The 14,428-nt window shown below is 41.7% G+C and overlaps 1 protein-coding gene across 4 annotated transcripts in view; it reads right to left on the bottom strand.

The window, feature by feature from the left end:
• Positions 1–14,428, bottom strand: part of cdh23 (cadherin-related 23) — a 205,850-nt gene that overhangs the window by 121,781 nt on the left and 69,641 nt on the right. For all 4 annotated transcript variants that reach the window (XM_061789259.1, XM_061789262.1, XM_061789263.1 and 1 more), the window contains exons 7-8: positions 653–847; positions 442–570 (exon numbers count right to left, since the gene is read on the bottom strand). In XM_061789259.1, the coding sequence (XP_061645243.1) occupies positions 442–570; positions 653–847 (324 nt within the window). The remainder of the gene's footprint in view (positions 1–441; positions 571–652; positions 848–14,428) is intronic.

The raw sequence follows: 14,428 nt of genomic DNA on the forward strand, positions 1-14,428 counted from the left end.
GGGAACCCAGTTTAGATGCCCGAGCTAGAGGAGAAAACACACGTGGGATGCAGTGAAACAGACAGGCAGTATATTAGATGACCATTAAAAACTTGTGATAAAGACAAAAGTGAGGTCAGGGTGAGACCCCACTGCTTAGAACTTCATATCATTCTTTGAGTTCTTATATCATGAACGTAGCTCTATGCACACAGCATGGTGAGACAAAATAGCCCCTAGTGACCTTTGTTTAGAGGCCTCACACCCCTAAGGCACGCTGTAAATCTCCTTTGGTAATTACCCTGTACGGCATCCATATTGCTGTATAGAGGGACCTGAGTTTGGTTGTGTGAGGAGAGATGAGGGATGGGACACCGTGCTTTGAAAAAAAGGTTACTTCTTAAGCCATCTTTCACACGCACCCACTCCAAACACATTTAAAAGTAGTTTTGTTTTACTGACCAGTGGAACATCTTCCTCTATGTTGGTACTGTAGGGAAGATTGGTGAAAATGGGGTCCATGTCCTGGACATCCGTAATGGTGATAGCTAGGTTGGCAAGCCGAGACAGGGGTCTTGTTTTATCTTGATCCTGGTCAAAACCAAAGAAACATATGTTTTACTACATTGAATTGTGTTGATGCATGTAGTGATGCTGTTTTGTGTGTACTGACCGTGGCATTGACAGTGAGCTGGTAGGCTGAGGTAGCCTCAAAATCCAGAGGTTTGATGACAGTAACAGTACCTCTGGCTCCATCGATGCTGAAGAAGGGAGAAGGTGGCTGGAAGGAGAAAAGCACACTGCCTCCAGTGCCCTGGTCGGGGTCTGTAGCGTTGACCATAAAAACTAATTTGCCCACTTGTGTATTCTGCAAAACACATTCAAGCAGACACCCATACAGTGACATTAACTGATAAAATTAGAATCTGGAGAACAAGCCAACAACAACAACACATGGTCACAAAAGATGAGATTTTTTTTTCGCAGTCAAACTGGAAAAAATAATGTTGTATAGGTAATTTCAAATGACGCAATATGAATGCATAGAGACCAGATTTGGATCAAATACAATTCATGTTTCACTGACCCATACTACATGTACAACATATCGTGTATTACCTCAGATGACATGCGATGTTGACTGACTGACTTTTTCATTGTGCAGTTTACTCGCATAATTTTGTCCATTATATTGGGATATCATTTTTGTCAACTAATATTTTGGCAATAAATTTAAGCTTTTATATCCTTGATTGTAATAACTACAAGCTTGGCAGATATGCGTCACAATGTCAAATCAGATTATGATTTGTCTTAGTCATGGTGAGAGTCTTAGACCTGACAAAAAAAAGAAAGAGTGAAGCTCTACAAAAATAGAGGATCCAGATAACAGATCTCTGTTTTATCCACATAAATTGGAAATAAATCTCAAAACAAGTTCACGTAGGAATCCCTACGGACGCATGAAAAAAAAAAAAAAAAAAAGATTTTGGAAGAAATGTCTAGGAGGAAATTGGACAAGTTAAGCACATGTTAATATTGGTCAGAATGTAATTTTCCTGCACATAAATAAAATGGAAACACTCCACAAACATGGTAGACAGGCTGCCCTAAAAATTTGTATTTTGCTACAGAAATTGTATATTTTACAGTCAGTTCAAAGAGGCTGCGATTGGGAAATTAAGAGTATTATTACTATTTTTATTTATATTTATATTTTTATATGTTTTTATGATTATTTTTTATTATTATATAATATTATTTATAAAATAATAATTGTAAAAAAAGGCATTTTCAAGAAACCTAAACAACACATTCATAATACTAACTACTACTAATACTAACTATAGTGCATTGGTTATCTCCAACAAGGGCAAAGTGCAAACTGATGTGATCATTGTTTATGGCTTTGTTTGTTGGTGGGATAGGTTGTAAAATGTACTGTCCAGAATCTATTAAATTAATGTAGATACAAGTATGTCCACACATTGATTGTGCAGATCACACAATCAATCAATCACTAACTCAATCAATCACTCAAATTTTCAGTTGCACCATACACATGCACACACACGCCTAGAACACTGTGTAGTCTTGAGACGAAAGGCCTGACTTATTAAGATCTCAAAGAGCTGGTGCAAAATTGCATGCTCACTGGATTGGTGCAGGGGGAATCATATAGTCCTCAAAACCAGCTAAACTAAGAAGGTAGACATGGACATTAGGAGGTAGGAGCACTAATCAGCCTGTTACCATCAGTACCACCAAGTAAGAGTACTGTTACTTTAGAATAATATGACTCAAGCAAAAGTAAAAAGTAGTCATCCAAATATTTACTTGAATAAGAGTAAGAAAGTACTCATAGAATAAACTACTCAAGTAAAGAGTCTTCTGAGTAACTTCAGATTTAAAAAAAAAAATCAGAACATGAACATTAAATAAAATAAAATAAAATAATAATAATAATAATATATGGGAGTCGACACTCACCTGCCACCATTGAAATTTTTAACTACCCAAAAACCAACAACACATACATTGGTCGCTACAGAAACATTATTTGCTTTATTCGCTGAAATGACTTCATGACGAAGCTGTTTGCTGACCAGACTTAATGATTGCGTGTGCATGTGCGACACCATAGGGATAGGGCTAATGTTGCCATATCCACTGCCAAAACAACAATAGAAACATCTGCAACAAGGTGTTTTCTCAAGTTTGAAGTAGGCTGAAATATCCACGTTTGGGCAGTCACAATTGAAGAGCTGCATGATAAAGCTGTTATTTTGTGGAGTGTGTAAAATAAACAGTCGCGCGGCCGTTTCCCCCCGCCCCCCAAAATGAGTCATTTTGATAGGCTCGCGAAGGCTATGTGCGCGGTCAGGTGACTGCCTTGTGTCGTCTGATTGGTGAATTGGAGTCAAATGACATTAGTGATCCCGTTTGATTGGCGCAACGGACACCCTATGCGGAAGTCGAAGATGGAGTCTAAAAATAGACGCACACACGCAAGAATGAACAAATAAAAGTAGCGAACGGCATGTCGATCATTGTAACGGAGTAAAAATACCGACCCTTTTTCACATAAATACTCAAGTAAAAGTAAAAAGTACGGTGCATTTAAAGTACTCTGACAAGTACAGTTTATGGAAAAAGTTACTTGAGTAAATGTAACTCTCCCCACCTGTGCCTACAACAGACCAGATCCAGCACGTCCGCAACCCTAGTGAGTAGAAGCAGCTCAGAAAATTGATGGATGGATGGATTATTATTATTATCCATCCATCCATTAATTTCTGTACCGCTTATCCTCACTTCGGGCGAGAGGCGGGGTACACCCTGAACTGGTCGCCAGCCAATCGCAGGGCACATATAAACAAACAACCATTTGCACTCACATTCACACCTATGGGCAATTTAGATTCTTCAATAAACCTACCATGTATGTTTTTGGGATGTGGGAGGAAAACGGAGTGTCCGGAGAAAACACACGCAGGCATGGGGAAAACATGTAAGCGCCACACAGGCGGGCGTGGATTTGAACCCCGGTCCTCAGAATTGTGAGGCAGATGTGCTAACCAGTCGCCCACCATGCCGCCTATTATTATTATTATTATTATCCATCCATCCATCCATTTTCTGAGCCGCTTCTCCTCACTAGGGTTGCGGGCGTGCTGGAGCCTATCCCAGCTGTCATCGGGCAGGAGGCGGGGTACACCCTGAACTGGTTGCCAGCCAATCGCAAGGCACATAGAAACAAACAACCATTCGCACTCACAGTCATGCCTACGGGCAATTTAGAGTCTCCAATTAATGCATGTTTTTGGGATGTGGGAGGAAACCGGAGTGCCCGGAGAAAACCCACGCAGGCACGGGGAGAACATGCAAACTCCACACAGGCGGAAATTTTCGTACAGATTTTAGCAAACATCTAATTTATTGCTCTTATTTTGAAATTCACAGCCCTACTTTTATTTCGTAAATTAGAAAACACACAGTTGTGCTCATATGTTTGATTACCCAGGCAGAATTTGTTAGATGGGTACAATTCTTTAAAAAAAACATGAAGGACCAGGCGAACCACATTTAATTTTATTTTAATGGGATTCAAATTACACGGTCAAGCATTTCAGAAAAGCATTATCAATAAACAAAGCATAATCATGAAGAGATTAATGATGGTTGTTGTTCAGTCATCAGTCATATTTGAAAAAAAACAATATTTCACAAATTCTGCCAGGGTATGTAAACTTATGAGCACAACTGTACATATATGCAGTCATACGTACCGTTGTCATATTGGAATGAAAGTGTAGGCTATACCTTTTTTATAATCACTAGGTGGCGGTGGCATATTAGAATGAAAGTGTACACCTTGCTCATCACCTTTAGGTGGCGATGGCATTTTGGAATGAAAGTGTACAGCTTTTTCATAACCACTAGATGGCGGCATACATTTATAAAATGTGAAAGTTTTTTCCATTTGCCCCTATACCTATATATAATGTGGACTATTGACTTATGACAATTTTTTTTTGGGGGGGGGGGGATTGCTTATTATACACGGGAAATTACAGTAGGAGCCGGATAGGCCTTTCACTCCAAGTTTAAGGCCTATCCCACCTCCTCCCTGCGATGCTGAACACAGAAAGCGATACAGAACATAGATAAGAAATGTGAATAAAAATGGAACTTACCAAATGGCAAAAGAAAAGCTTTTCTTAATTGCAGCAGCACCTTTTCCTCTTAATGTGAACAAATGATGCCTTTAAGCCCTATTGAGTCATTAACTACTACCACATTTTCTCACTGTAAGACTAGACAATTTGTTCTGGGCTAGGCTATGCTTTAGTGTGAGTTCACTGATCTATAAACTTCTCTGTTTTTAGCACAGTTGGAAGAAGTGGACATGGGCCAAGCATGCACACATACACACATAAGCGAGCGCCTAACCTCAACATGTCTTATAATAAACGCTAATCATTTTTGTTTCCCAAAAAGTTTATTGTTGTTGTGTGATATGACAGGGCTTAAAGAATTCGGGGAAGGTCCTATCTTGATCTGCATAGCAGCCTTTGAATCAGATACGGCATTAACCTCATCACGTGTGAAACTTTACAAATAACACACAGCACACAAATTTGGTTTGTTCAGTGTTCACAAAGCCACAGAGCTCAAAGCTTACCCAAGAAGCACAAGTAAAGGTTAGTATGCCACTGTTGTACGATTGCAGATGTGAGATTTTTATCACATGCACTAAACACCCAGTACTTGCCAGAAATTCCTGTAGCTCCTCCAATGTTGCTGTTGGCCTTTTGGCAACCTCCAAGACCAGTTTTCTTCTTGTCTTTTCATCAATTTCAGAGGCACATCTAGAGCTTGGTAATGTCATTATTGTGCCATATTTTCTCCAACTAATGATGATTGTCTTTTTTGTGTTCCATGGTATACAGTATTTAATGCCTTGGAAATTATTTTGCAGCCTTCTCCTGACTGATGCCTTTTAACAATGACATCCCTCTGAGGTTGTGGAAGCTCCCCTCCTTGTGCTGTAAGATGTGACTCCAAAAATGTCAGAAAGAGCCTACTAGAAAAACTTTTAACTTTATTTGGGGTTAATCAAAGGTCTGTTAAATTGTGGCAGATATTGACTGCTATTTAACGAGAGTTTAAATGTGATTGGTTAATTCTGAACACAGCTACATCCCCAGTTATAAGAAGGTGTCTACACCCTGAATTTTTTCCGTTGTTTGTTTTTAACTCCCCTCTTGAAAATATTTCATTTTCTTTCAGTTGATTTGTGCAGGTTATAGGTCACATTAATGGTGAAAACTGTTTTTAAATGATTCATGTTGGTCTCATTTTTCATAATCATAAAACGGCTTTTGAACAGGGTTTTTTTGGGGGGGGGGACTTTTTATATCTAAGTGCAGTCCATTCAACATCAGCTCTTAATGATAGACTTGTCTACAGTCCATTTCTGCCAGCATAGTTCACGAGCAGCTTGACTCTTTGAAGTCTGCGGTGGTGCTAATGACCATCAGATATTGTCTTCTCACCTTTCGCTGGGGCTCAGTGACCTCACCATTCAAACATTGATTGGATATTTCTGATAGAGACAGCAGGTCAATAAGAGTGACGAGGCAGAAAATGCTTGACAATGTATACCTTTGTTTGCATTAGCCTGGGTGACTCTTATATCATCCCTCACAATAAAGCCAAACAATAGACCATGTCCAGCAATGAATGATTGGAACTGTCACTGTGTTGTGAAACACTATGTGTGTCAACTGTCTCTCAATTCACAAGTACAAAACTCAATCAGTTAGTCATTGCTTACTGTACATAAGCTGTATATAAGCGGGATTGATGGTTTTCTCTGGGAAACAGAATGCTTCGCAGAGGGACACTTGGAGAGAGATGAGGTGACTTCAATGCTGTGACTTCTGTAAACGGCACTGTAGATGTTGCCCTCATTTCCCTCTGAGAGGTGTGTCTTCACACGGGAAAGTTACTGCTGCGTATAACCTTGATTTACTATTATATAACTATAACTATTAATATGTGGCAATTAATACAAATGTTGCTATCAATGTTTCAGTGCTCAGTTCATAATTAAATCCAGCACAAGTGAGAAATTCACGCACACGATGTTGGAAAATCAAATACATAGTTCTAGATTTTATTTTACTGATGAAACAAGCCTTATTTTTACCATGAAGTTATTTCAGTGATCACATTCTATCAGCCAAACAGAGGTTTTCTGCCTTGCCTCCTATATCTGGAGTCTACCCAAAGGAAAGTCTAATCACAACACCTCCTTACAGTAAAAGTTATTTCTCCCACTTGATCTTTCCAATTTACAAGCATCTTGTAATGTCTCTTTTGGCAACTCCATTCAAGTCCCCGTTAATTTGGAGAGAGATCTCAATTGCATGGTATGAAAAATGTTTTATTGAAGTCTTGGACAGAAAACCCCTTGTGAGTCTACACTCAAGGGGATTTCCACTAGTAAGCCGAAAAGCTCTTCTGGCACAAAACCAACTCTGACACCGCAACATTATGTAAACTGAGAATCTTTAATTGACTACAAAGCACATTATACAAGTTGAACTTGTCATGAGATCTCAGTAAAAAGATCCAGGTCTTTCATGTGTTTACATGATCAGGAGAATCAATAGAGACTATTTTATGTAGTCGACTACAGCACCATGTTAAAATAAAGTAATGACCCCACCCAAAGTTGATTGGATGACTGTCTCTACTCCTTATTTGTCAAGGCAGACCAGTGATTCCAGACCATGGTGGTGTGGCACACTAGTGTGCCATGAAATAATCGGGGTGCTGCGGGAAATTATCCAATTAAACTTAATATGTCAAAAAAATAATTATTTATTCGTTACAAATACTATATTATTGTACATCTATCTATGTCAGCGATGTATGGTGACTGACAAAATGATTGACTGTTCTTCCATTAGATGGCAGAAGGTACAATAAACTTGTCTATCCACCGAATAAGTTGTGACTTTCTGCGATTATATCAGCTTCATGTTCAATTAAACAGGCACAGATTTCACATTGAGTAAGTACATTTTTGAGTAATTTGAGACAAGATTGATTTAGTTTGGGCGGCACGGTGGCCGACTGGTTAGAGCGCCAGCCTCACAATCCCTGACAATCTTGCTGTGCCCTCTTTTTGAGCAGATTTAATTTCAGTCTCTCCTTCCGTTCTGGATCTCGCAACAGCAAACCTGACGCACTGTCTCAGATGTACTCACCCACCTCCAGTCCTGCAGAACCAGAACCCATCCTCCCTTCCTCATGCTAAGTTGGAGCGGCCATTTGGAAAGTCAAACAAGTGGTCAAAGAGGCTCAAAAAACTCATCCGTATCCCAAGACCGGACCTCCGGTCTTGTTCGTACCCGATTCCGCATGCTCTTTCAGTGGGGCCACAACCCCAAGCTCACCTGTCATCCCGGCATCATCTGCACCATCCATTTCATACTACAACACTTCTGTTGGCCTAGCCTGGCCAAAGACACCTGGGGGTTCGTCCAAGCCTGCTCCATCTGTGCCCGAGCGAAGACTTCACACCTGCCCCAGCTGGTCTGCTGCGCCCCTTGCCTATCCCGAGCCGACCTTGGTTCCACATCGCTTTGGACTTCGTTACCGACCTACCCGCCTCTGAAGGTAACACTATCATTTTCACTATTGTCGATCGTTTTTTCAAATATGTCCATTACGTACCCCTACTCAAACCTACCCTCTGGCTTTTAAACTGCTAACCTCCTTGTCCAACATGTTTTCAAACTCCACGGAATTCCCATCGATATTGTTTCGGACCGAGGTCCTCCTTGTGTGGAAGGAGTTCTGTATAGCGATGGATGCAGCAGCCTGCTTGTCATTTGGATACCATCCACAGACCAAGAGCCAGACCGAGCGGGAAAATCAGTCCCTAGAATCGTCCCTTCGCTGCGTTGCTGCATGCAACCCCACCTCCTGGAGATCATTCCTCCCATGGATTGAGTAGGCCCACAACTCCTCCCTCGTATTATTGACAACCACCCGGCCTTCACGGTTTCGCGCATCCTCGATGTGAGGCCCAGGGGGAGAGGTTACCAGTTTCTGGTAGACTGGGAGGGGTATGGTCCAGAGGAACGCTCTTGGATTTCCTGTAAACTTATATTGGATGACTCCCTTATGAGAGAATTTTATGCAGCTCACTCGGGAAAACCTGGTGGGACACCAGGGGGCGTCCGTTGAGAGGGGGGTACTGTCATGAGCTGTGCCCTGCAGTCTTTTATTGGAGCTCGGGTGGCGCTTTGCGCTCCTCTTGCTCTCTCTCTCTCCCACCCTCTCTCTCTCTCTAATCAGCTCCACCTCGGCCGCACACCTGTCATCAATGAGCCCTCATCTTCACCTGCATAAAAGCCTGCCAGATCCCGAAAACAGTTCTCCTATGGTACAACGGCTCTCAAACCTGCGTGTAAGCTACGCCAGTCTTGCCATACCTCTGACCTCCATGTTCTTCCTTGTCCTCAGTGCTCCTTCTGTGTTCCTCACTGTGCTGACCTCCTCGACCACGCCGCCATCCATGTGCTCACGCCACCGCCTGCCACTCCCTGTTCCGACGACCTGCCAATCCGCCCCAGGAATCCACCTTGATCATTCTCCTCCAATAAACCTTTCACCACAACCCTCTCAGCCTTGCTTGTGGGTCCAGAGTTAAATTATACCATCTTAACGTGACAAAACAGCTGGATTAGGTAAAGGCAAACACAATTGGAAGCGCGAGGTGAAGAATGGAGATTAAAAACCTAATAGGCATTTCTAATTGTTTTAGTCCCTTTCTGAACATCTCCACACTTTGCGAGCCTTAGGAACTCTTGGAAAGTGTCCCAAAGACGTGGTGCAGCTTTGAAGGCCCTGTCCCTCATGGTGATAAGTTTAATCGTAGGCCAGTGGAGGGAATGGGTGTTGCTGGACTGGAGCCACCTTATGGTGGTGTGTGGAGTGAGAAGCTTGCTGAGGTACTGTATGGAAGGGCATTGCTGTGAAGACACTGGTGGGTAAGTAAGCAGAGTATGTTGTGGAGTCAGTAGTGGACTGGCAGCCAGTGTAGGGTTTGGAGAAAGAGTATTTCCAGTTTTGGATGTGCAGGAGTTTCTGCAGGCTACTGCCTGAGATCTCGACAAAGGATGAGTTGCAATATTACAGCCTGGAGGAGATAAAGGCATGGGCCAATCTCTCTGCAACAGGTAGGGAGTGGGAAGAGCAGAATTTAGCAATATTTTTGAGATGGAGAAAAGAAACTTTCGTGAGATGGCAAATGTGGGTGTCAAAGGAAAGATGGGAAACAAAGTTGACACCCAGATTTGTGACAGAAGGAAGGGAAATGCTATGGCTGGAAATACTACTGCCTGTGATGGAGGAGGAGTGGGTTTGACGTGGAGTAGCGAATTGGATGGCTTCACTTTTGCCACGGCGGACTACTGGTTAGAGCGTCTGCCTCACAGTTCTGTGGACTGGGGTTCAATCCCCGGCCCCGCCTGTGTGGAGTTTGCATGTTCTCCCCATGCTTGCGTGGGTTTTCTCCGGGCACTCCGGTTTCCTCCCACATCCCAAAAACATGCATGGTAGGTTAATTGACAACTTTAAATTGCCCATAGGTGTGAATGTGAGTGCGAATGGTTGTTTGTTTGTATGTGCTCTGCGATTGGTTGGCAACCAGTTCAGGGTGTACACTGCCTCCTGCCCGATGATAGCTGGGATATGCTCCAGCGCGCCCGCGACCCTAGTGAGGAGAAGCATCTCAGAAAAAAGATGGATGGATGGACAGTTTTGGCACTGTTTGGCTGGGGAAAATCATTTGTCATCCATGCCTTTGTCTCCTCCGGTCAGGCATAGAGAGCCGATGTTGAGGGGAATGAGGGATAAAGTTTCAGGTACAGCTGAGTGTCCTCAGCATAACAGGAGTAGTAGACACTGTTTTCGGATGATCAGGAGCAACATAGAGGGTGAAGAGGATTGGCCCGAGGACTGACCCCTGTGGGACTCCACAGGTGACTGTATGGGGCAGAGATCTTGAGCTCCCCATGGAGACACATTCAGCTCTACCTGTGAGGTATGACTAGAGCCACGTGAAGATGGTGCCAGCAATTCCAACAAGTGACTGTTTGAAAGACATGCTGAATTAATTTCTGACTTCTCAGAGAAGCCCAGTGAGCCCGCTCAAATTTGGTCATACAAAAGTAGCTCTGAGAGCTTAAGTATTCACAATAAATAATTTCTAATGGAATGTCGAATAGATTTGTTAAGCATGTCTATATACATATTTTTCTTGCTAGGAAACATAACCTGTCTGGCATAAACCAGTAATGAAGAAGCAAAGGTTTAAGTATCTATCAGACTAGAAATGGTAGGATGGGTAGATTGTATGTTGGTAAATAAGTTAATGTACTGTAAATTTATGTTTACTGAATACAATCTTCCTCTCATCAAATCTACAATTCATCAATATAATATGACTATTATACACGATATTTGTTGTGAAGATATTTTCTGTAGCGTGTATTGGATAAAATAGTTTGCTAGACTGTAGTTGTCCATCTACCATGTGTCAATTTCCTTTCTTGGTTTCTGGTTGAGCTGGTTTTTGGTGAGAAAGTGCTGTCAAAAGTTAGCATTTTAATTTGAAACACGGACTACCTGATGAAATCTGTGATTAATGTAAGACCTGAAGAAATGCTAAATATATGGTGATTCATAGGGATCTGGGTCTTAGACCCCTGCTGTTCACAGAGGCAGAGTTCTAACTGTTCACCACAATAGAGCTGTGATTACGCCTACACTGCTGTACAAGTTTCTTTGTACCTCCCCAACTGTCTGCTCTGCTTGTAACCAAGCAGACATCGGTTGATTTTACTCTCCCCCTTTCATTTCATGCCTTTCACATCAACCCTTCCATAACTGCCCCCCCACCTGTGGTGCCTCGCCAAACTTCCACTGATATTTTCTGATGTATTTGAAGTTATATTTCACCAGTGAGGAGAATGTAAAGCATGATAATTACAGAATGTGACATTTACTACAAATGTTGCTGCAAAGATGTCATATTAAACCTTACAGATAAAGAATGTGATGTCACTTAAATTCATAAGCGAGTTAAAGCAGGCGTGCGAATACTTTCGGCAAAAAATTTAATAAACAGATTAAGAAAAAACATTTTTAAGATCCAATAATAATAATTCTGTGAGGTTAGGGCACTGGTTAGAATTTCATAGTATGCAGTTCTGGCAGAAGGACGATGCAAAAGAATCGCTTAAATTAATTATAGAAGTGACACAAAAAGCCATATTTCAACTTTGAAATTAGTCTATCAATAATTAACACCAACTGAAATACAACAAAGTTTCCTTCATCCGCATAAATTCAACAGTAGACGGAAAGAAAAAAAAACAAGTGATTTATATCAAGGACAGATGCTAGGCTGAAAGCCAGCGTGTAGTTTAGTTAAACTCTGTGATGTATTTGTGAATATTTTCACATTGTAAAACTCACACGCTTGAGGCGAGTGGTTGGTTATAAATATTACAATTCTGTATTTATGTCTAAATGGCCTGGGGCAAAACAGTTCAGAGAAAAAGACCCTGTAGACATTCAAAGGTTATGTCACATGACTATGTGGGCCTTATATGTAAAATCCAGCTTGTTGCTTTAAAAAAGTCATTTATTGCAAAGACTTCCTTTAATAGGCGGCACGGTGGCCGACTGGTTAGAGCGTCAGCCTCACAGTTCTGAGGACCCGGGTTCAATCCCTGGCCCCGCCTGTGTGGAGTTTGCATGTTCTCCCCGTGCCTGCGTGGGTTTTCTCCGGGCACTCCGGTTTCCTCCCACATCCCAAAAACATGCATTAATTGGAGACTCTAAATTGCCCGTAGGCATGACTATGAGTGCGAATGGTTGTTTGTTTCTATGTGCCCTGCGATTGGCTGGCAACCAGTTCAGGGTGTACCCCGCCTCCTGCCCGATGACAGCTGGGATAGGCTCCAGCACGCCCGCGACCCTAGTGAGGAGAAGCGGCTCAGAAAATGGATGGATGGATGGACTTCCTTTAATATGTTACCTCAAGCAACCATATGTCCTGGCCCAGAGGAGACAGTAAAAACAGTAAATCACATGTCAGCACAGTTGTACCTGCAAGCTGATAGGAAAGCCCAGCTAATAAAAAAGATGTGCCAATCATTGCAATTCCACTCACAAGGAGGGACAGTTGTGACAAGGCTTCCTTTTTAGAGACTGTGCTTTCCCAGTGGCTTGTCGCTATATGGAGCTGTGCTATTGAGAAGGAATGTGGCTGAGCGCCTAGTCTATCCCACAGCACTCTTCAACCTACACATGGCCAAGCCTGCATAACTGACAAGCTGCACAACAGGTTGAGAACAGTTTAATACTTTTCTGCATGGATTAATACCTTTAATTATCAGCATCTCTGGTATTAATTTTATTTTTATTTTATTTTATTTATTTTTTTTAATAGTATTAAATAAATATTAGAGTCACTGATGGTGTAGTGGTACACTAGCCTGACTTTGGTGCAGGCAGCTTGGGTTCCGTTCCCACTCAGTGACAGTGTGAATGTGAGGGCGAATGGTTATCCGTGTCTATACGTGCCCTTCGACTGACTGGCGACCAGTTCAGGGTGTAGTCCTCCTTTCGCCCGAAGTCAGCTGGGATAGGCTCCAGTGTCCCGCGACCCTAACCAGGATAAGTGGTGTTGAAAATGGATGGATGGATTAAATAAATATTGATTCTGGAGCTCTCCAGATGATGTATTCTATGTCACACAATTGCGTACTATTTTACTGCAGTGGGGGAAGAGATAAAAATTAAAGATAACAAGACCAGAAACTAAAAATTTTGTGATCCAGATTCTAGCAGTCATTTAAGTATTTTCTAAATTCCAAAATGGTGGTACTCAGGGGCAGAAATGTAAAAAGTACTGGTATTTAGTACGTAAGTAAAAGTACTGATACTTGTGCAAAAAAACCTCTGGTAAAAGTATTGAAGCCACTCCCTTACTTAAGTAAAAGTACAAAATTACACACTTATAAACGCACTTAAGTAAAAAAGTAAAAACTAATCCAACTTTTTCAACCTAATAATAAAATAGATACAGTGAAATTTTATATATATTTTTAAAAAATGGCATGTTATGAGGCGGCACGGTGATCGACTGCCTCACAATTCTGCCCGTAGGTGTGAATGTAAGTGCGAATAGTTGTTTGTTTCTATGTGCCCTGCGATTGGCTGGTGACCAGTTCAGGTTGTACCCCGCCTCACGCCCAAAAATAGCTGGGATAGGCTCCAGCACCCCCGGAACCCTAGTGAGGATAAGCGGTTCAGAAAATGGATGGATGGACGGATGTATGGCATGCGAAGATTGGCATGCTTTCTCTGGGGCAACAATGGACAAAAAAGCTGAACGTTGACGTTCAAATCCATTGTGGTGGTGTTTAAAGTACCAAACTGTATTCTGTCTCTTTTTCTACTTTTAAAGTGAAGCTGTTTAAGTAAACAGAATGAATGTTGGTTAAAAAAATGCTAATTCTGGTGACAGCGTAAGTGTACAGTGACTTTATTGATATTTTACGGTCATCATAGTGCAGATATAGTGACACCTTTTTCTGTTTAAATAGCTGACAATGATTCTTGTTTCTTGGCATTTTCCTCAGACTCTCTGAGTCATTATTGCTTTTCTGTTCGTCAGTTCCCAACCGCCATGGTACCTTCAGTCTAAAAAACAAACAATTTTTTCCAAATTCCAATTTTGCTTGTCTCTGTTTTGTCTGTTCTGAGCTGCCCTAAAGTAATTCCAGAAAGTAGAATAAAGTCTTACTTTAAATGGTGTGAAAGAATAATTCACGCTCTTTGAAATGCTGCAACA

The sequence above is a fragment of the Phyllopteryx taeniolatus genome, chromosome 11 (genome assembly GCF_024500385.1).
Source record: "Phyllopteryx taeniolatus isolate TA_2022b chromosome 11, UOR_Ptae_1.2, whole genome shotgun sequence".
NCBI classification, from domain to species: domain Eukaryota; kingdom Metazoa; phylum Chordata; class Actinopteri; order Syngnathiformes; family Syngnathidae; genus Phyllopteryx; species Phyllopteryx taeniolatus.